A 23,362-nucleotide genomic window follows, 5' to 3' on the forward strand; every position below is an offset into this window, starting at 1 on the left:
GAAGATCCTCTTCTATAAGATATTTGAAGGGCTATACATCCGCTCAGATACTTCTAGAAACTGGCTTCAAAAACATTTTCGCAAATTTGTCCTTTGACATTATTTCTTCCTCCAAGCTGTTAGTTTTATTGCTTATTTTTTTTTTCGCACAAAAGAAATGTACGATTTCGTTTATCTGTGCATTTTGGTCAGTATACTAATGCAAAATATCTTACACATCTATCTAGGTGACGTGCTTGATGCAAAAGCGTTTGATACTCACGGAGATGAAAATGCTGGTAAAAACCTGAGAGACTTCCTTAATTCCATAGCAGGAGAGTGAGTAACATCCAAATATTTACTTCACTCTTTCGATTTTTTTAATAAACTAGTTTTCTTTTCGTCACTGAAAGATAGTGAAAAGATATCCATTCTAATCCCATTTGTTGCATCTACGCACGTTCCAACTGGGTATCAAAAGGAAACGTTATGGTCATGACGTGATCCCTACAGAAACCTATTCCCTCTCTGTAGCATTAGCTACAATTTCTTGCTGTGGGTATTTTTAAGGTGGAATGGTGCCATCAAACATATAAATTCTCGTATTAAGTTTTTACAAATTATCTTTAATGTCATGTTATTAATGTCAACAAGAGAAAAACTTTCCAAATGGCGGCATCGAACATGAACCGCTTGGAACTCTTAACATGGATTTTGCGCGATTTTTCACCAAAACAGCGTTGGATGAGTAGGTTAACAACCGACCCAGTTCACCCTCAGAAATGCCCTTGACTTCCTGTAAATGAATTAATTTTCGCTTCGCGTTGTCATCCCCTCGTACATATTTCATCTCAAAGGCTATCTGTCATCTCTTACCCAAGGTGCGCAAGGGGAAATGAATTCTTAATTATTTATTTCTCTGGCAGCACAACCCAAACTAAAATAAAACCAAACCATAAGACAGAGAAACAAACAAGAACGAAAGAAATGCAACCATACTACAAACATTTACTCATTCATGCAACAATAACTGACAAGATATTGAACATAGACCTAACAATTAATTTTTGTGGACTGAGTTATATACCTGTTTGCTTATTCGCAGAAAATGCGCCTCAGAGGTTAGTTCTTAATTCTTTTCACTGTCAATTTTAGATTTTTCTTGAATTTGCACAGCGTGGTTGAAACTCGTATTTCCAAAATCAATAACACCTAACATTACGAATGCAATTCGATCCTGATCTGACCCGTGGTAGTATATATACAGTAACATATTTATCATAGACCTAACAATTAATTTTTGTGAGTTAGAAACCTGTTTGCTGATTCGCAAAAAAAACAAAAATGCGCTTTAGAGGTTAGTTATTAATCCACTATTGCCACCTTTAGATTTTTCTGCAAGATTGAAACCCGTTACTTCAACATTTTGAGCCTGTTATTTGTTATCAAATTTTATTTAAACGCAAGCGACTTGCGTGAATAAAGCGCTCGGAAAATAACAAAACAAATACTAAAAGCAGCCAGTCACAAATAGATCTACATCCCAGTCCCCTTTATAAAATAAATAAATAAATAAATAAATAAATAAATAATGTGTATTAAATCTGTACAGCGTGTTTCAAACTCGTATTTCCAAAATCAGTAGCACCTAACGCCGTCAATGGTAGTCAATTCCTCGTGGGTTTTGTATCCGTCTTTGGTAGCCAAAACTGATCAACCCGCGAGTTGCCTGACCCATATCTATCTAACTATCTTCACAGGAATCTTACATTAGGAACGCAAAAAATGGTTACACAGGAATGTCTTACACAGGAATTTCCGAACTCATTCTATTACCCCGTGTCGTCACGTGGACACGAGGCAGAAATGTAACATTAATTTTTAAATTGAAGCTATCTTAATAGATACATTTGCAATTTTGAGCACCAAAGCTCATCTAACACCGGGATATTTTTAAATTTTACTGACCATTGACTTAAGCAACAGGGAAACCAGTAAAAGAAGAATTTATACAAGACGTTTTGTAATAAACATATGGCAAAAATACGTTGTCGTTATCTATGCGGTTAAAGCAGCACTTACGCGGAGTGTGTCCGTAAATATGGAGAATTCCTCAACATGGCTAAAAATTATTTTAGTCTGTTCAAAAGATGCTTTTGGTACACCATTTTTCAAAAAAATGTTTAAATTAAACCAATTTCATTTTTTGTTGCTCTTGAGATACGCTATCCGCAAGATTGTCTTAAGTTATGACACATTGAATTATGTTGATCAGAATGTGACTAAGATTAAGCCGTCAATTTGTCAAACTGTCCTTCATAGTTCTTCGTCTTGCCCTTAAGTGAAAATTTACAAAATTAAAACAGCAAGCCCACAGCATAATCCCTTTTTAGAAACTTGTTTATTATTTACTAGATATTCGAATACTAGTAGAGTTGTGAGCCTGTCAAAGCAATTGAAGTTTTGTTGATAAATTTCAACGCGATAGTTAATATTTTTAAACGAATTAAAGGTAGAAAAAACATTTTCTAATTTACAAGATATTTAGTTCAAAGAAATGATCAAAGCATTGTTCAAAATCTTTGTAAAAATGTAATCAGGGCAAGTTTCCGTCTTTCTGTACTTGCCTGTTGAAATTGCCCTCTTTAACGTTAATTTCCTCGGCCATTTTGGTTGATCGACCGATATTCTAAACTTTCCTAGATTTCACAAATATCTAAACTCGCTGAGACTTCTTCTGAAAACTAGTTCACAAAAATAGTAATACAGCTCAAGAAAAGGGTCCCTTAACCCAATAAAAGAAAATTCAATTTTCGGTCCTATCGCGTAACGTCAGTTTCATAAACTCTCAATTAATTGATTACCTATCTGTCACTACAGTATCATCGTTCTGGTCACCATTCAAGATGAAGGTTCAAAATACGTGACAGATGCCGAGGAAGCCCTCAAGAGACTGGGTGCCACTGATCCCATCTTAAAAGACTTCAGAGGATCACTTGCTTTTGTTGGTTACGCAGGAGACGCCATGGATTAGTTTAGTACAACACAACCGCGGGGAGGGACCTTGTGACATTTCTGTGCGAATCCCACTCTCGCCAAGTACGTAATACTAGTTTCATCGTAAATGTTCATATCTGTGAAAGGGATGTTCTTCATGACATCTGCCTTCACGGTCATTAGACTATCAGAAAACGTCCTTTGTCTGACATAATTTATTAACTTGATGGGGAACTGTCATGGAACCGAAAAACACTCTAAAATAACCTTGAAACTGAGTCACTCGCATTTACCTTCAAGTTATGCAGGTAATCCCAATCTCAGATGTAGGAGTAATTCAAGCAATGTTAGACGCTTGTTTGTTTTATTCCCCTCTATATTAACAAGAAGAATATCTCCTCGGGTAAACGAGGCATCTCCCTTTATTCCACCTGGAAAGAAATTTAGTCAGTGTAAGTTTGGCATGTCAGATATGACAAAGATAAGGTTCTGGCAGGGTGTGCGTCAATGTCTATCATCTCTTAATTTTTCGGCGACTTCTAAACTGTTACAATTGAAGCCCAGCAAAAGTTACTCGGCTATCAGTTAAATCCCTTGGAGATCTTCTGGCTGTGATTCGACTTGTTCCTAAAAGAAGTTCAACGCTGTATTCCACGTCAGGTGGGTTTTTTCTTCCGATCTATTGGTAAGAGTAGTCAAGAGCCAATTTGGCTTCAGAACCACAGCTCATCGCTAAACAGACAAACTACAACAAATTTGATTGGATATGATTCTCAGATATGTCTTGCAATGCCAGTTCTTAGAATTCGTTGTGAATAATCAAGCCACTGTCACCTTGAAAGTGATAAGCCAATTAATCACTCAGCTTACCGAAACCCTGTTGAGAGGGTGAAATGTCAACGATACAACAGTAAAGAAACCGTGACTTCAGTGGCTTTGTACGTTATTCCTACTAATTTGTTCTTGGTAAAAGAAAATGGCTTTTTTAGATTCTACGGGAAACTAGACTCTTGTAGAGTTACTTTTAACACTTGTAGTTTTATTATTGGTAGTAAACGGAGGTTGGAGTGACTTTGGAACCTGGAGCGAGTGTAGCGCGACTTGTGGAGGGGGCATCATGGAGCGTACACGAACCTGCACCAACCCCCCTCCAGAAAATGGCGGCAAGGATTGCGTGGGGATCGACAAGGAGGTTGAAGATTGCAATACTCAGCCTTGTGATGGTGAGTAAAGATATTGTATATAAGTGTCTGATCATCACTTTTCCAGAATTTTGAGGATAGTACAATCTTGTTAGCTTCTTACCCAGACGCTCTTTGGATTCGTCACCCAAGCTTTCCTTACCCATGACTGCGTGGCGAACCTCTGTGCATGTTTAGCAGGCTACAGTTCAGTTCAGTTTTTATTCTTGCACAAAAAAGCTCGGGCTACAACTTTGTAGGTACTAGGTTAATACCAAATTAGTCACGTGTCCATCATCTCCAACCGGGACCGAGTAGGGCTGGAAAATGAACCACGTCTCGTAGTATTGAGGTTACGTTACTCTTATTAAAAGTTTTCAATTTGACATGCTTTTTACTGCTGTTGTTCAGAATGTCTCTATAGATCTAAATTTATTCAAAAAAAGCTCGGGGTAGTATATTGCTAACGATGGCGTCACGTCATGGCCTGCCATTGGTAAATATAACAATGGCTCATAGTATAAAATCGATGAGCAGGTTAAGTGTCTGATCCAAGTTTTTGCACCATTTTAGTCGATGGAGAGTTCATTCTGTGGTCGCCGTTCGGTGCGTGTAGTAAGACTTGTGGTAAAGGGAAAAAAACGCGTACCCGCCAATGTACCAATCCACCACCCTCAGGGAAAGGAAAGGCGTGCCGGGGGAAATTCAGCGAAACGAAGAAATGTAAAGCGAGATCATGCAAAGGTATGAAGTATTAACATTTTCGATGTAACTGTCTCAAGCCTTATAACAACCACTGGTTTTGTTGGGTTTTTTTCTTTAACTTTTCTTTTTCCTTTTTTTTTTTTGAATAACGTACGGCACTGCAATCCTACAAAATGTAAATTGCACCAAAGGGAAGTGGACGGGTGAACAATTTGCCTCGAAATCATTTTGCGTTTGCAAGCTAGAATAGAAATCATCAGACGATTATAACGCTATTTAGAAATCTTCATTTGCATAAGTAGGGTTTTCGCTGCAATGCACCTTCACTGACCAAGCCCGTTAAACGCGTTTGTGGGTAAGATGTTTACTGAAACAAAACATGCACGGGAGAAAATGGCGTACATCAGTGAAAACCTTTTTAACATAAGCTTTAGCACTGAAATTAAGAGTTTCTACCCTGAAAGAGCTTACGTTTTTAGCCTGTGGAGGTTAGGCATGCTAAACGACTATAAATCTTAAACAATCTCCATAAAGGACGACTAAAACTACAAGTTAAACACTGCACATTGGGACTACAAGATATTCGAAAAGCCTTTTAACTTGAAATATAATATACCTTACCGTATCGTACCGTACCGTACTATAGTAAAAGACAGAACGGAACTGAATAGACCCGAACAGAATGGAACGGAACAGGGTAGAAGAGAAGAAAAGCGAATAGAAGAACAAAGAAGAATAAAGAATCTACCAGAGTAGAATATAAAATAATGGAATAGAAAGTAGTAGATTAGAAAAGAATAGAGTAGAGTAGAACAGAACAGAATAGACTAGACTAGACTAGACTGCACTATACTACACTACACTAGAATAGAATGGAATGGAATAGAATAGAATAGAATAGAAAAGACAGAATAGAATAGATTACCTGTAAAATAGACTAGAATAGATAAGACTAGGATAGAATAGAATAAAATAGTACTAGAATTAAATCGAATGGAGTCGAATAGAATACCTCAATGTTATTGAAATATAGCGTTAGGTTCAAATTCGAGAAATATTGGTCCAGTTCTATTTTTGACCGCTTATGGACCGAGCTGCAGGCTTATAGCTTAGCTGTCTTGGAATAGACCTACCTGTAATATATTTCTCCTTTTAGGTTATAAGTTGCTTTCCCAGCTATGCCACGGTCCCACATATTAACGGCAACGTTAAGCTTCGTACGTTTCTGTGCACAGAGTAAGTATTTCCAGTCACGGACGAGGTATAGCTTAATGTTTCTGTTATAGACAACAGATGCATCAGCCAGTGTCGCTTCTGAACTTTCAAGAAAAATTGTTGGAAGTTAGGTAACTTTTCGATCATGTAACAGAACACAACCCCTGACATTTTTTTCTTTAGGTTATCTAACTAACAAACAAACGTGACGTTTTATCTGCTTCAACAGGACTGAAGGAGTAGCAGAGTCAGTCAATCTGGTTAAGCAGGTAAACATAAGCAGGACATTTTATTGCCATATAACTATTATTGAGGGCAAACAGTAAACAAACTAACCTTACCCAAGAAGTGGCAAAATCAACTTTAAGGGAAACTCTCGTTTTAAAATTTTGGTTATCCTCTTCTCCGGAAATTCCGAGAAGCGCTAATTTATTCGCCACCTAAATGTCCGAAAAATCAAAGTGGAATTTTTTGGACGAAAGAAAAGTGTCCCAGAAGATCAGTTGAGTATTATCTTATAATCAGCAAAACTACAGCGACAACTGATTAGTCCTAGGGGATTAAAAGCGATCACTCACTATGTGAAATATTATATCTATTGCAGATCTACAGTTAACAGATCGGCCAAGAAACAAGTGGGGATAATTTTCTATAACTGTGTAATGTGGGCTGGGGCACAGTTTTGGAATAACATAACAAGGGGTCATTTCACAGGTATAAGGTTCATAACATTTCGAATGTTATTGTTATTCAGTTATATCCTTCGCTTGTTGGTGTGGGAGAAATAAAGCAAGCTTAAAATGAAGGAATTGGTTTTGGTTATTAATTACTATTTAACAACTTAAGTCGTATGATGATTATTTGCCAAACACAAGCGAAAGGCAATTCGTTTTCCGTTGATTTATAATTTGTAACAACCTAAACATTAGAGAATTCACGCTACATTAATTTTAAATGTTTCAATAGCCCATAAATTGCCTTCTGAGCATTCGATGAAGAAAGGAAATAGCACACATGCGTCTTGCCATTGCTGGAAAATTTCACAACTAACCCTCGTTGTTAAGGGTAATTCACTAGCGCATAATTTGTACCTTTTTTGGAAAAACTGAATGTCCGCTATGGTCATGCAGGGCAACTCGACACTCCGAAAAAGGCAGGCGACCCTTGCATACGTGGGTGTCTCTGAAATCTGAATTGACCTATCAGGATTCAGCAGGCGGGAAGAACTTGATTGTCCTGACGTCAAATGTATGTTATCAGGAAAGGCATTGAAGTCTAATTGGAGACCGCATTCATATTCACGTAAAGGGATTCAAATTGACCACTATAACAAAAGATGCAAAAACGGAGAGAATGAATTTTTTCCTTCCAACAAAGTTTGAATTTGGCTCCAAAACTTGTCAAAGACAATAGTTGTGTTATTTTGAGCCAACAACGAATTAGAAGCTCCAAGAATATTATCCCAGGGTTCGTATAGAGATATCGAATCGTGCTCCACAAGTATTAAACACAATCACAACAAATGAAAAAATCAGGATACTTTAACACAAGAGTTTTCGACATCTGAGGTGTTCGCGTCAGGATCATAGTTTGTCAGTGGTCAAAGTTCTGCCAGTGCTATCCTAGTTTGAACTCATTTAAGGGTCACTTGTTATCTCGGTGAGAACTAATATAAACTTTGGTTATTTGGCTAGATTTCGAGCCAAACTCACGAATTCACGAATAAAAAGCTTTCACAATTCTGAGCCCCAGTTTCCGCGCTCTCCGTTAGAAGCATCCCCCCCCCCCCCCCTTCCCCACCCCGACCAAGACAAAATGGTTTGCGTTCTTCAACTCGGGCTTTTCTACGGAAGTATACGTAATAATCCCCAAAAATGTGCGTACACCAAACATCGCTATAAATAAACGCGATAACCAGATTATCAGCAGAATATTAAGGACGTCTTAGGCCATTTTCGAACCTAGCTATTACGATTTGTTTCTTATTCAGTCCACGGCTGAGACGGTGGGCAAAATTTAGTTTCGCAACATGTCAGAAAGTCTTGCTACGCTTCCATGCGCCGCAAAACAAGTTTAGTTGCTTTTTAAATTCTCGTAAGCACACACACAGACTTGAAATCAAATTAGAAGAGCAATGAAAGAGACAACGCGTGTTCGGTATCGTGGTGGCTATTTTGAATTTTCAATACGCGGTCACCTCATACATGGTCTGTACCTAAAAACTTACGGCATCTGGGAGGCCGAAAGAATAATTCTCGAGACATCCGATCGTTCAGTTCCAAACGCTTTGCGAATATTTTCCAGTTCCAGTTCTCGAACCAGATGACGCATTAAAATTCTAAATGGTTACCACACAACAAGGAGCTTGCATGTGAGTTGATGTGAGGTCCTCCTGTGACAGCAAGCAACAGCGTTTTTGTTCTAGTAGTCGCTGAGGACGACTAGTCTCCAGTAGCATTGAAACAAGATTATAACAGTTACCTCATCTAAAACATACCAGGTATTTTTTTTTTATTAAAATAAACTAAAAATGTTACAATTTTTCATTTAAATTGAGAAAAAAAAATAAAGATTGATACTGAAAATCATCGCTAGCTAATAACAACTCGAGTGAAAAGACGACGTGATCTTCTCGTTTTACAGAATTATTATTGGCTGTTGTTACCTGGGAAGACAAATAATTACAAATTATTGGATGAGGTCGAGGAAAATCTCGTGACTTGTCAGTGGCAAGCAGATCAACAATAGCTATACAAAAATAAAAAAAAATCGATAACCAGCCATACGGTTAGGTTTACTCTGTATTTCAAACTTTATTTTCTCACAAATGGCGCGTACAACTAAAGAAATTAAACAGCACCGATTAAAACATTGAAATGGGGAAATGAATTCAAAACCTCTATGTTTTACGGAAAGAGAACGACATTCAAAATGATTGGAAATTAAGACCTAGCTTAGTCGCTCACAGGTGGTATTAAGGGTTTGTATTGACGGAATACTCCAAAACAATGCACGTAATATAATAAGCACGAATCACCAAACCAAAGAGAAGTATCATGTTAACATGGCTAGAGAGAGCGCGAAATTCACTTATTCCGCATCTGAAGCATAACTAGAGTTAGAAATATATTTAAAAGTTAAGACTTTGGCCTCTTTCAGAGATCAAGAGAAAGCTACAGGTGATGTTAAGGATGTGTATCTAAGTCAGAGGAATGCTCCAAAAATATGCACACAAACGCACATCACGAAACCAAGCAGAAGCATCAAGGTTGCTCAAACAATTCCTTTATAGAAAAAATGATCGAAAGCAATTTAGATCATGTCGCCGTAAAATAAAACAGGAAACAAAGGGAAAAAGAATTAATACCTCGTTTGCTATCATATACTGTAAGAAGCCCGACTCTTATAACGGTGAAGTTTTTCAAGAAACCAATAGTTACAAAGCTGCATACACGATTCAGCTTTTTTAAAATAGTAAGTCTACAAGTTACATTTGCAGAAATTTATTTATAATTTGACATCATTAGTTTTGGTTTGGCGGTTCACATCACGGGCATTGGCGGCTGGACAACGGTGGTTTTCTGCATCAAATTGCAGTTTAAATGAGGAAATTGTCTTCTTTTATGCAATTCAATTTATAGGTCTGTAAGTCTAAGTAGCTTATCCTAGGATTTTGTCTTTTGACAAATATCAGGCTTTAGTTGGTTATCATAATTTCATTAATTAAACAAAAAAAATAATGAATTAATAACCAGCGATACATTTAATTTTACTCAGTATTTCACCACCCTTTTTTTGTTGTTTTTATTTTTTCATTGTTTTCACAATGCTGATACCGCTAACGTAATTAAACAGTACCCGGAAAAACACCGATGCATATATCTTGAGATGGATTCAGAGCCTCCATAAGAAAAATAACGACATTCAATACATCTGGAAACTTAAGACAAGCCGCTTTTGGAGTTGTAGAAGAAGCTACAGGCGATGTTAAGGGTGGGTATTTTAAGTCAGTGGAATGCTCTGAAAACATGCAAATAACAAACGTACATCGCCAAACCAAAAAGGAACATCAGAGTGTCAATTCCCACGGAGATAATCACGCGCCTTGAAAGGAAAGTTGAAATGACGTGGACATGTGCCTTCACTTAGTCGTTTACAAGAAACTGAGCAAGGTAAGATAAAAGTAAATTGCTAAACGTTATCTGTCTGTATCATTAATTTAGTGAAAATTTAGATTTTTTGAGTTAAGACGCCTAGACGTTTTAAGGTACTGTAGGCGGCAAGAACTGATATCAGTATAACCGACAAAAACATTTATGCTGATGGGAAAACAGTGCGCAGTTACGAATCCAAAGCGCTTATTTAAAACTTCGCTAGGGCCTTCAGAGTTTTAAATTACTTAATATTCAACTTCCTGTTTCACTTTGTGCTGTAGTCGGACACACGGTAAGGTAAGTTGCGCAAAAGTTTTTCGATTTAGAAACTCCAACTTTTCAAGTGTTTTAATTATAATCAGGAGCCATAATCGGGGACGGAGACCGTAAGCGCGCGCCATTTCAAGTATTGGGGTTGTCCCCATGATATGGGACAATAACTCTATTTTTAGAACAAATTGGGCCATCACCTGCGGCACACGCGCGTACATGCTGCGAGGATTTTTGCGGATGTCGCGCGGGGGAAATGGCGTCCGAAATTCCCGAAATTTTTCACGTTTTTGGCCCACAACTCAACGCGTTTACGTCTGTTGGAATTTTGCTTAAGTATTTTCGTCGTAAGCTGCTCCAGTTTGAGTGAAGTAAGACAGTGTCGAAGTTAGGTATGTTCCGCTGTAAGCTTATATATATCGCTGACCAAGTTGTGTTCCGAAGGATGCTTCTTTCACATGAACTGTACATTACTCCACTTTAAATTTCACATATGTTGAAGATTAACAGCTTTTCCATTACACTGCAAAAAACCAACTGGATATATTTAGATATAGCAGAGCTTCAGGACTTCATAGTTTCCTAGCTCCTCTAACCACACGCTTGCGAGGAATTTGTCAGTCTATCGCGACCGAAAACTAAAATAAAATAATTGCTAGTTTGAGTTTCGCTTGAATTGTAAGCAACGCCTCATGTTTCATCAAGGGATAATAACTTTACGTCCGTAGATACTGCTCAGTTTTATTCGTGTAAAAATCCAGTAAATTCTCTGTTGTCGATGAATGAGAGCGCCCGCCGATGCATGTTTTGTACAGTCAGTAAACATGAAAATTGTACTTCCGCCGCTCTTTCGTGTGAAAGCGTACATCGAACTCAAACAATAGTTCTATAGTTTTTAAATATGTTTAAGATTGATAAATGTTTGAGAACATATTAAAAGCTTAGCTGAAAATATGTGAATAAGGCAGAAATAATCAGCAAAGTTACGATGACGCTTTCTTTAATCCACTTGTAATAACGATTTCGATTTTGTTGATCGAGTTATCAAAACTCCTTGTCTATTTTCATTTTCGCAAAGTAAAACTTCACTATGCTTATGTTGAAAAAACACACAAGATGTTAGTAGCCTTTTTTGCGTTCGTGAAATTTGTTGCAGCATCTCAGCACAAAAGATAACGAAAGAAATCTTTGTCAAGATTTGTTGACAGTTGAAAACAGCGACTCGGACTGGAAAGTGCACGAGCTGTACCATGCAAATGAGCTCATTGTACGCGTCACACTGTCCTTTCAAAAACTTTTGCAAACTCACCAAACAAGCAGAAACAATAAGAAACCATCAAAACAGGTTTTGGTTATGATTAACCATTGTCTGAGAAACTCACAAATTAACTCGATACCAGAGTAGAGAGTTTTCTTGCTATATTCTTAAGTCAGAACAAACGCAAAAACATGAGTAGCAGATGTTATTATTCATTCCCAGCGCGAGATTGAAGTCTTGTTTTCGACCCTGAAAAATCCACCTTTTCCGTTAGCTCAGAGCATAAAACTACCTATAAGCGCCCTGGTTCGTATTCCCTGCCTTATTTCCTGCCATCGCTGTGAAAAATACGTAAGAGAATCTCTCAACTCTCACCATTTGATCACGCAACGTAACAATATCCACGCGAGAGCCCCTGACATGTGCGTGAATCCGCGCGGATATATGACGTCAGGATGGCGCAATTTGTTCTAAAAATAGAAAAATTGTCCCATATCATAGATGCGCGCGAAACCCGAGACTTACGGACTCCGTCCCCGATTATGGCCCCTGTTATAATTGCTGTGAACTTTTTTCCATAAGCTACCGAGTCATCTGAATCATAGTTTTCTATCTGGTCAGCTGAGGTGAAGGTCTGCGGTAGGTATTCGATGCATAATAGATGCATAATCTATTTTGAATCCATATGCATTTTCTGTACTTTAGATCTGTTTTCTCGTGGGGAATGAAACGTTCATATTTTGCCTAATGGTTAAAAATGCTGCTGTAGTATGTATTCTTTCTACAACGTTACTCTGTTACATATATTTCATATCCAGAAATTGCGAAAGCGACCACTCGATATTACTGAAGCCGTTGAAGGTCATTGAGCTTCCCGTATCAAAACCAACTTTATAGCAGAATATTCAATTGTTTCTTAGTCTATTTATTTCTCAAAGGGCGACTGTCTGTATTTCAAAGGGGTAGGAGGCAAGTTAGGTGATCTTAGTGGAGCTATGTCCTTTATTTAAAATCTAACCGTGTTTATGTGTATTTTTGTTCATGACGTTACTCACTAGTGACTGAGAATTGCTCATTGTCAAGGTATATCTTTAAAAGTAATCGAGTGGAAAAAAAAAGTCTGAAAGAAAACAGTAAACTGCTATAGTCTTTCGCTGTTGAAGGGGATTCGGTGATATTTGCAAATTAGCCAGGGAGGAAGCTGTATTTACAGATCTTCTGAACAGGGGTGGAGGGAAGGGAGTGAAATAGCTGTCACTGTCAGTCGTGTGGTGTTTAAATAGTTTGACAACAAGGGTGTATTCCTAATCAAGGTTGAGCAACTGACTAAAAATACCAACAAGTGCAAAGGAAGTCAGCAAGTAACATTCAGGCGTTCTTTTGTCCCTTTGTGTTACACTATTGATCACGTGTACAAGCCAGATTATTATTATGAGGTCACGAGCCAGATGCGCTGATCTCTCATGAATGAGGGAAAAACCCCTATTTCATTATTTGTAATTCAAATTTTGGTTTCGCTTTCAGTCATTTGGCATTTACATAATTTGAAAATAAGGTTGTATTCGTAATCAAAGATGAAAGACTGACTAAAAATACCAACAAGTGCGAAGAAACTAATCAAGCAACTAACATACGGGCGACTTATGTCCCTTTCCGCCTACACTATTGATCGCTTGTGCAAGTCAGGTTAATATTATGAGATCACAAGCCATATCAATGCACTGATCTCTCATGTATGGAATAAGGGAAACCCCCTCTTTGATGATGGTTTTTGTAAATCAACTTTTGATTTCACATTTAGTCGTTTCGCAATGCTCGTAAGGTTGGTTGCGCAGAAGTTTAGTCCCTTCAGAAACTCAGACGTTTCCAGTCTCGTGTAGTAATTGCTGTAATCTTTTCTTCATTGGCTACCGAGTCATCTGAATCATAGTTTTCTGTCTGATCAGCTGAGGTGAAGGTCTGAGGCAGGTATTCGATACGACATATATTTTTAATCTTTGTTGACGCATTTTGAATCCATATGTATTATTTGTATTTTAGATCTGGTTTTTGGTGGGTTATGAACTGTTCATATTTAAATGCGTTAATTATATAATGAAAAGAAACTGCTAAGCTCTCATACTTGCAAACTCTGTCGAGATATAACCTTAAGCATAAACAACGTGCTTCACCAAAGTCCAAAAATCATTTATAGTCCAGTTACGCATGAAATGCGGGGAGCACCCCCCCCCCCCCCCCTCTTCCCGATTTCATTTGTTATTCAACTTTCTGTTTCACTTTCTGTCGTGTCCCAACACACGGTAAGGTAAGGTGCGCAGAAGTTCTTCCATTCAGAAACTCCAACTGTTCAAACAATTCAAATTTAATTGCTGTAAACTTTTCTCCATAGGCTACCGAGCCATCTGAATCATAGTTTTCTGTCTGATCAGCTTAGCTGAAGGTCTGAGGTAAGCATTCGTTACGCAACATATGTTTAAACTTTGACGAATTGTATTTCCATATGTACTGTCTGTATTTTAGATCTCGTGGGGAATGAACTGTTCAAATTTTGCTTAATTGTGAAAAATACTGCTGTTGTATAAATTTTTTTTCCTACAACGTTACTCAGTCATATGAATTTAATGTCCACAAATTGCGAAAGCAACCACTCGATATCACTGAAGTTCATTGAAGGTCATTCAACTTCCCACATCAACTCAACTTTATACCCGGATATTCAACTGTCTCTTAGTTTAGTTAATTCTCAAAGGGCGACTGTCTGTATTTCAAAGGGGAAGGAAGCAAGTTAGGTGATCTTACGGCAGAACTTTCGTCTTCTCAGAAACTTCGACTTTTCCAATATTTCTCGACAAACCATGCGGTAATTGCTGTAATCTTTTCTATATAGGCTACCGAGTCATTTCAACCATAGTTTTCTGTCTGATCAGCTGATGCGAAGCTCTGAGGTAGGTATAAGAAACGACATATGTTTAATCTTTGTTGACGCATTTTGAATCTACAGGTATTGTCGACGTCTGTATTTCAGATCTGGTTTCTCTTAGGGAATGAACTGTTTAAGTTTTTCTTAATAATTAAAACTGCTTTACTTATCTCATGAAAAGAGACTGCTAAGCTCTCAGACTTAAAAATTTGTCGGGATATAAACTTAAGCATAAACAACGTGCTTCACGAAAGTCGAAAAATCATCAATAGTTTAGTTATGCATAAGGGGAACCCCCCTATTTAATTACTTGTTATTCAACTTCCTGTTTCACTTTGTGCTGTAGTCGGACACACGGTGAAGTAAGATGCGCAAAAGTTTTTCGATTTAGAAACTCCAACTTTTCAAGTGTTTTGCTGAGAACTTTTTTCCATAGGCTACCGAGTCATCTGAATCATAGTTTTCTATCTGGTCACCTGAGTTGAACGTCTGAGGTAGATATTCGATACATAATAGATGCATAACCTTCACGTGTTGACGGCGCATTTTGAATCCATCCGCATTGTCTGTATCTTAGATCTGTTTTCTCGTGGGCAATGAAAAGTTCATATTTGCCTAATGGTTAAAAATGATGCTGTAGTATGTGTTTTTTCTACAACGTTACTCTTTCACATACTGATTTCACATCCAGAAATTGGGAAAGCGACCACTTGATATTACTGAAGCCATTTGAGGGTCATTGAACTTCCCGTATCAAAATCAACTTTATAGCAGAATATTCAATTGTTTCTTAGTCTGTCTATTAATTTTCTCAAAGGGCGACTGTTTGTATTTGAAAGGGGAAGGAGGCAAGTTAGGTGATCTTAGTGGAGCTATGTCCTTTATTTGAATTTTAGTGGTGTTTATGTGTATTTTTGTTCATGACGTTACTCACTAGTGACTGAGAATTGCTCATTGTCACGATATATCCTTAAAAGTAATCAAGTGTGAAAAAAAGTCTGAAAGAAAACAGTAAACTGCGATAGTCTTTTGCTGTTGAAGGGGATTCGGTGATATTTGTAAAATAGCCAGGGAGGAAGCTGTATTTTCAGCTCTCCTGAACAGGGGTGGAGGGAAGGGAGTGAAATAGCTGTCACTGTCAGTCGTGTGGTGTTTAAATAGTTTGACAATAAGGGTGTACTCCTAATCAAGGTTGAGCAACTGACTAAAAATACCAACAAGTGCAAAGGAAGTCAGCAAGTAACATTCAGGCGTTCTTTTGTCCCTTTGTGTTACACTATTGATCACGTGTACAAGCCAGATTATTATTATGAGGTCACAAGCCAGATGCGCTGATCTCTCATGAATGAGGGAAAAACCCCTATTTCATTATTTGTAATTCAAATTTTGGTTTCGCTTTCAGTCATTTGGCATTTACATAATTTGAAAACAAGGTTGTATTCGTAATCAAAGATGAAAGACTGACTAAAAATACCAACAAGTGCGAAGAAACTAATCAAGCAACTAACATACAGGAGACTTATGTCCCTTTCCGCCTACACTATTGATCGCTTGTGCAAGTCAGGTTAATATTATGAGATCACAAGCCATATCACTGCGCTGATCTCTCATGTATGGAATAAGGGAAACCCCCTCTTTGATTATTGTTTTTGTAAATCAACTTTTGATTTCACATTTAGTCGTTTCGCAATGCTCGTAAGGTTGGTTGCGCAGAAGTTTAGTCTCTTCAGAAACTCAGACGTTTCCAGTCTCGTGTAGTAATTGCTGTAATCTTTTCTCCATTGGCTACCGAGTCATCTGAATCATAGTTTTCTGTCTGATCAGCTGAGGTGAAGGTCTGAGGCAGGTATTCGATACGACATATATTTTTAATCTTTGTTGACGCATTTTGAATCCATATGTATTATTTGTATTTTAGATCTGGTTTTTGGTGGGTTATGAACTGTTCATATTTAAATGTTTTAATTATATAATGAAAAGAAACTGCTAAGCTCTCATACTTGCATACTGTCTACATATAAACTTAAGCATAAACAACGTGCTTCACGAAAAGTCGAAAAATAATTTATAGTCCAGTTATGCATGAAATGAGGGGAACCCCCCTCCCGATTTAATTAGTTATTCAACTTTCTGTTTCACTTTTTGTCATGTCCCAACACACGGTAAGGGAAGGTGCGCAGAAGTTCCTCCATTCAGAGACTCCAGCTGTTCAAATATTTCAAATTTAATTGCTGTAAACTTTTCTCCATAGGCTACTGAGCCATCTGAATCATAGTTTTCTGTCTGATCAGCTTAGCTGAAGGTCTGAGGTAAGCATTCGTTACACGACATATGTTTAAACTTTGACGAATTTTATTTCCATATGTACTGTCTGTATTTTAGATCTCGTGGGGAATGAACTGTTCAAATTTTGCTTAATTGTGAAAAATACTGCTGTTGTATAAATTTTTTTTCCTACAACGTTACTCAGTCATATGTCCACAAATTGCGAAAGCAACCACTCGATATCACTGAAGTTCATTGAAGGTCATTCAACTTCCCATATCAACTCAACTTTATAACCGGATATTCAACTGTTTCTTAGTTTAGTTAATTCTCAAAGGGCGACTGTCTGTATTTCAAAGGGGAAGGAGGCAAGTTAGGTGATCTTAGTGGAGCTATGTCGTGTATTCGACTTTTAGCGGTGTCTATGTGTATTTTGTTGACCACGTTACTCGCCGGTGACTGAAAATTGCTCGTTGGCACGATATATCGTCAAAAGTAATCAAGTGTGAAAAACAAAGAGCCTGACAGAAAACAGTAAACTGTGATAGAATTTCGTTGTTGTAGGAGTTTCTGTGATAATCACGAAGTAACTTGCGAGGAAGCTGTTTTTACAGCTCTTCTGAGTAGCGTGGAGAAAGAAGTTCAAGGGGAATAACACAGGATGTGTCAAGGATTGACATACATGTAGCTGATAGTCATTTGGTGTTTATATACTTGCGCAATAAAGTTGTATTCGTAATCAAAGATGAAAAACTAACCAAAACTACCAAGTGATCAAGTTATTAACCTACAGGGGACTTTTCGAATCCTTTCTCTTACACTAGCTATTGATCACGTGTACAAGCCAGATTAATATTATGAGGTCACGAGCCAGATGCGCTGATCTTTCATGGAATGAGGGAAAATTCCCTATTTGATTATTTGTAATTCAACTTTAGGTTTCGCTTTCCGTTATTTTCTATCATACACGGTGAGGGGCCTAGTCGACGCAGAAACTCAGACTTTTTCAATGTTTCTCAACGATTCGTGTAATAATTGCTGTAATCTGTTCTCCATAGGCTAGTAAGTCATATGAGACCATCTGAATCATAGTTTTCTGTTTGATCAGCTGAGGTGAAGGTCTGAGCTTAGGTACGTATGCGATACATAATAGATGCATAATCTTTGTTGACGCATTTTGAGTCCATATGCATCGTCTGTATTTTAGATCTGGTTTCTTGTGGGCAATGAAGTATTCAAATTTTGCTTAATATTTAAAAATGCTGCTGTTGTGTATGTTTTTTTCTCAACGGTACTCTGTCATATGTATAAAATATCCAGAAATTGCGACACCGATCACTTGATAACACTGAAGTTTATTGAAGGTCATTGAACTTCCCGTATCAAACATGCTTTCCGGCCTCAACTTGATACCCGAATATTCAATTGTTTCGTATTCATTTTTCAAAGGGCGACTGTGTGTTTTTCAAAGGGAAAGGAGGCAAGTTAGGCGATCTTACGGCAGAACTTTCGTCTTCTCAGAAACTTCGACTTTTCCAATATTTCTCGACAAACCATGCGGTAATTGCTGTAATCTTTTCTATATAGGCTACCGAGTCATTTCAACCATAGTTTTCTGTCTGATCAGCTGATGCGAAGCTCTGAGGTAGGTATAAGAAACGACATATGTTTAATCTTTGTTGACGCGTTTTGCATCCACAGGTATTGTCGACGACTGTATTCAGATCTGGTTTCTCTTAGGGAATGAACTGTTTAAGTTTTTCTTAATAATTAAAACTGCTTTACTTATCTCATGAAAAGAGACTGCTAAGCTCTCAGACTTAAAAATTTGTCGGGATATAAACTTAAGCATAAACAACGTGCTTCACGAAAGTCGAAAAATCATCAATAGTTTAGTTATGCATAAGGGGAACCCCCCTATTTAATTACTTGTTATTCAACTTCCTGTTTCACTTTGTGCTGTAGTCGGACACACGCTGAAGTAAGTTGCGCAAAAGTTTTTCGATTTAGAAACTCCAACTTTTCAAGCGTTTTGCTGAGAACTTTTTTCCATAGGCTACCGGGTCATCTGAATCATAGTTTCCTATCTGGTCACCTGAGTTGAACGTCTGAGGTAGATATTCGATACATAATAGATGCATAACCTTTGTTGACGCATTTTGAATCCATACGCATTGTCTGTATCTTAGATCTGTTTTCTCGTGGGCAATGAAAAGTTCATATTTGCCTAATGGTTAAAAATGATGCTGTAGTATGTGTTTTTTCTACAACGTTACTCTTTCACATACTGATTTCACATCCAGAAATTGGGAAAGGGACCACTTGATATTACTGAAGCCATTTGAGGGTCATTGAACTTCCCGTATCAAAATCAACTTTATAGCAGAATATTCAATTGTTTCTTAGTCTGTCCATTAATTTTCTCAAAGGGCGACTGTTTGTATTTGAAAGGGGAAGGAGGCAAGTTAGGTGATCTTAGTGGAGCTATGTCCTTTATTTGAACTTTAGTGGTGTTTATGTGTAATTTTGTTCGTGACGTTACTCACTAGTGACTGAGAATTGCTCATTGTCACGATATATCCTTAAAAGTAATCAAGTGTGAAAAAAAGTCTGAAAGAAAACAGTAAACTGCGATAGTCTTTCGCTGTTGCAGGGGAGTCGGTGATATTTGTAAAATAGCCAGGGAGGAAGCTGTATTTCCAGCTCTTCTGAACAGGGGTGGAGGGAAGGGAGTGAAATAGCTGTCACTGTCAGTCGTGTGGTGTTTAAAAGTTTGACAATAAGAGTGTATTCCTAATCAAGGTTGAGCAACTGACTAAAAATACCAACAAGTTCAAAGGAAGTCAGCAACTAACATTCAGGCGACCTTTTTCCTTTTGTGTTACACTATTGATCACTTGTACAAGCCAGATTATTATTATGAGGTCACGAGCCAAATGCGCTGATCTCTCATGAATGAGGGAAAAACCCCTATTTCATTATTTGTAATTCAAATTTTGCTTTCGCTTTCAGTCATTTGGCATTTACATAATTTGAAAATAAGGTTGTATTCGTAATCAAAGATGAAAGACTGACTAAAAATACCAACAAGTGCAAAGAAACTAATCAAGCAACTAACATACGGGCGACTTATGTCCCTTTCCGTCTACACTATTGATCGCTTGTGCAAGTCAGGTTAATATTATGAGATCACAAACCATATCAATGCACTGATCTCTCATGTATGGAATAAGGGAAACCCCCTCTTTGATGATGGTTTTTGTAAATCAACTTTTGATTTCACATTTAGTCGTTTCGCAATGCTCGTAAGGTTGGTTGTGCAGAAGTTTAGTCTCTTCAGAAACTCAGACGTTTCCAGTCTCGTATAGTAATTGCTGTAATCTTTTCTCCATTGGCTACCGAGTCATCTGAATCATAGTTTTCTGTCTGATCAGCTGAGGTGAAGGTCTGAGGTAGGTATTCGATACGACATATGTTTAATCTTTGTTGACGCATTTTGAATCCATATGTATTGTTCGTATTTTAGATCTGGTTTATGGTGGGGTATGAACTGTTCATATTTAAATGTTTTAATTATATAATGAAAAGAAACTGCTCAGCTCTCATACTTGCCAACTCTGTCTACATATAAACTTAAGCATAAACAACGTGCTTCACGAAAAGTCGAAAAATAATTTATAGTCCAGTTATGCATGAAATGAGGGGAACCCCCCTCCCGATTTAATTAGTTATTCAATTTTCTGTTTCACTTTTTGTCATGTCCCAACACACGGTAAGGTAAGGTGCGCAGAAGTTCTTCCATTCAGAGACTCCAACTGTTCAAATATTTCAAATTTAATTGCGGTAAACTTTTCTCCATAGGCTACCGAGCCATCTGAATCATAGTTTTCTGTCTGATCAGCTTAGATGAAAGTCTGAGGTAAGCATTCGTTACGCGGCATATGTTTAAACTTTGACGAATTTTATTTCCATATGTACTGTCTGTATTTTAGATCTCGTGGGGAATGAACTGTTCAAATTTTGCTTAATTGTGAAAAATACTGCTGTTGTATAATTTTTTTTTCCTACAACGTTGCTCAGTCATATGTCCACAAATTGCGAAAGCAACCACTGAAGTTCATTGAAGGTCATTCAATTTCCCATATCAACTCTACTTTATACCCGGATATTCAACTGTCTCTTAGTTTAGTTAATTCTCAAAGGGCGACTGTCTGTATTTCAAAGGGGAAGGAGGCAAGTTTGGTGATCTTAATGGAGCTATGTCGTGTATTCGACTTTTAGCCGTGTTTATGTGTATTTTGTTGACCACGTTACTCGCCGGTGACTGAGAATTGCTCATTGGCACGATATATCCTGAAAAGTAATCAAGTGTGAAAAACAAAGAGCCTGACAGAAAACAGTAAACTGTGATAGAATTTCACTGTTGTAGGAGTTTCTGTGATATTCACGAAGTAGCTTGCGAGGAAGCTCTCTTTACAGCTCTTCTGAGCAGCGTGGAAAAACAAGTACAAGGGGAACCAGACAGGATGTGTCAAGGATTGACATACATGTAGCTGATAGTCATTTGGTGTTTATATACTTGCGCAATAAAGTTGTATTCGTAATCAAAGATGAAAAACTAACCAAAACTACCAAGTGATCAAGTAATTAACATACAGGGGACTTTCGAATCCTTTCTCTTACACTAGCTATTGATCACGTGTACAAGCCATAATAATATCATGAGGTCACGAGCCAGATGCGCTGATCTTTCATGGGAATGTGTGGAATGTGGGAAAATTCCCTATTTGATTATTTGTAATTGAACTTTTGGTTTTGCTTTCCGTCATTTTCTATCATACACGGTGAGGGGCCTAGTCGACGCGGAAACTCAGACGTTTCCAATGTTTCTCAACGACTCGTGTAGTAATTGCTGTAATCTGTTCCCCATAGGCTAGTAAGTCATATGAGACCATCTGAATCATAGTTTTCTGTCTGATCAGCTGAGGTGAAGGTCTGAGCTGAGGTACGTATTCGATACATGATAGATAAATAATCTTTGTTGACGCATTTTGAGTCCATATGCATCGTCTGTATTTTAGATCTGGTTTCTTGTGGGCAATGAAGTATTCAAATTTTGCTTAATATTTAAAAATACTACTGTTGTGTATGTTTTTTTCTCAACGTTACTCTGTAATATGTATAAAATATCCAGAAATTGCGACACTGATCACTTGATAACCTTAGGGCAGCATCCTGGGCCCCTGGATAGAAAATGGTGAACGCCCAACAAAGTATTTTTTCAATCTTGAAAAAAGTAATTACAACAAAAAAACTATCAGTGAACTTCGATTACAAAATGATTCTATTACGCGCAACGAGACACTGATTCTAGAGCAAATTGAAGATTATTATAGAAACCTATATACCTCGGATTTAACCTTTTCTGAAACAGCTTATGACACATTTACTGAAAATGTTGACTCGCCTAAGCTTTCAGAGGACGTGCAAGGAACCTTGGAGGGTCCACTTACGTAGGAAGAATGCAAAAAGATACTAGAAACCTTTCAGAATGATAAAGCACCGGGGGAAGATGGATTTACCGTTGAATTTTATACCTATTTTTTCGATCTTTTAGGAAACGATTTAATAGCAAGTTTTAACGAAGCGCACGAGAAAGGTGAAGTCTCCATTTCACAACGAAGGGGAATAATTACTTTAGTTCCGAAAGAAGACGGATCACTCCTAGATCTTTCAAACTGGAGACCGATTACTTTGCTTAATGTTGATCTTAAAATAGCAGCAAAAGCAATAGCAAAACGCATTGAACCGACACTACCAAACCTTATCCACTCTGACCAAACAGGCTTCGTAAAAGGGAGATACATTGGGGAAAATATCCGACTTATAAGTGACATAATGGAATATACGAATCTACAAAACTTACCTGGCATTCTAACCTCCCTAGACTTCCGTAAAGCTTTTGATTCGATTGAATGGCCCTTTATAATGAAAACTTTAGACCATTTTAACTTTGGTAGTGACATCAAGCGCTGGATTAAGATATTCTACACGAACACAGAAAGTGCGGTTCAAAACAATGGTTTTATAACCAGTTGGTTTAAACCATCAAAAGGAGTTCGACAAGGTTGCCCACTCTCCCCTTATTTGTTTATTCTTTCTGCAGAGGTACTCTCAAATAAGATACGTCAGGATTCCAACGTGAGAGGAATCAAAGTCTTCGGTAAGGAAATCAAGCTGTCCCAATTCGCTGATGATACAACTCTATTCAATGCGGACATAGAATCTTTAGAAATGGCCTTGAAAATTGTTGGGGATTTCGAACGAATTGCTGGCCTGTCCTTAAATGTAAAGAAAACGAAGGCGCTTTGGTTGGGGAAATGGAAAAGTAATAGAAGTAAGCCTCTGGATTTAAAAT

The 23,362-nt window shown here is 37.7% G+C and overlaps 2 protein-coding genes across 22 annotated transcripts in view; both read left to right on the forward strand.

The window, feature by feature from the left end:
- The first annotated feature begins 61 nt into the window (after window positions 1–61).
- On the forward strand, window positions 62–8,552 carry LOC145485243 (ectin-like). 3 transcript variants are annotated; one of them, XM_081463947.1, is made up of 6 exons: window positions 62–318; window positions 2,860–3,078; window positions 4,029–4,199; window positions 4,731–4,901; window positions 6,307–6,346; window positions 6,682–8,552. In XM_081463947.1, exons 3-5 carry the CDS (start codon window positions 4,094–4,096, stop codon window positions 6,318–6,320), a joined length of 291 nt encoding a protein of 96 aa, XP_081320073.1. In that variant the 5' UTR covers window positions 62–318; window positions 2,860–3,078; window positions 4,029–4,093; the 3' UTR covers window positions 6,321–6,346; window positions 6,682–8,552. The 3 variants fall into 3 exon arrangements, 2 of the variants coding, with proteins under 2 accessions (XP_081320073.1, XP_081320074.1); XM_081463948.1 differs by lacking the exons at window positions 6,307–6,346; window positions 6,682–8,552 and having other exon boundaries at window positions 4,731–6,295; XR_014049157.1 differs by lacking the exons at window positions 4,731–4,901; window positions 6,307–6,346; window positions 6,682–8,552 and having other exon boundaries at window positions 2,860–3,636; window positions 4,029–4,104.
- A 3,093-nt stretch (window positions 8,553–11,645) lies between these two features.
- The window catches only part of LOC145485104 (uncharacterized), a 41,509-nt gene continuing 29,792 nt past the window's right edge, over window positions 11,646–23,362 (forward strand). For 2 of the 19 annotated variants that reach the window (XM_081463776.1, XM_081463777.1), the window contains exons 1-4: window positions 14,000–14,704; window positions 16,931–16,988; window positions 18,003–18,075; window positions 18,532–21,949. The gene's annotated coding sequence lies outside the window, so the exon portion shown is untranslated. Of the gene's footprint in view, window positions 12,399–12,445; window positions 13,728–13,999; window positions 14,705–16,019; window positions 16,526–16,930; window positions 16,989–17,888; window positions 17,915–18,002; window positions 18,076–18,531; window positions 21,950–23,138; window positions 23,168–23,362 lie in introns of those variants that run through there. The other 17 variants (XM_081463761.1, XM_081463758.1, XM_081463760.1 and 14 more) reach the window with 17 other exon arrangements.

The sequence above is a fragment of the Orbicella franksi genome, chromosome 4, assembly GCF_964199315.1.
Source record: "Orbicella franksi chromosome 4, jaOrbFran1.1, whole genome shotgun sequence".
Lineage (NCBI taxonomy): Eukaryota > Metazoa > Cnidaria > Anthozoa > Scleractinia > Merulinidae > Orbicella > Orbicella franksi.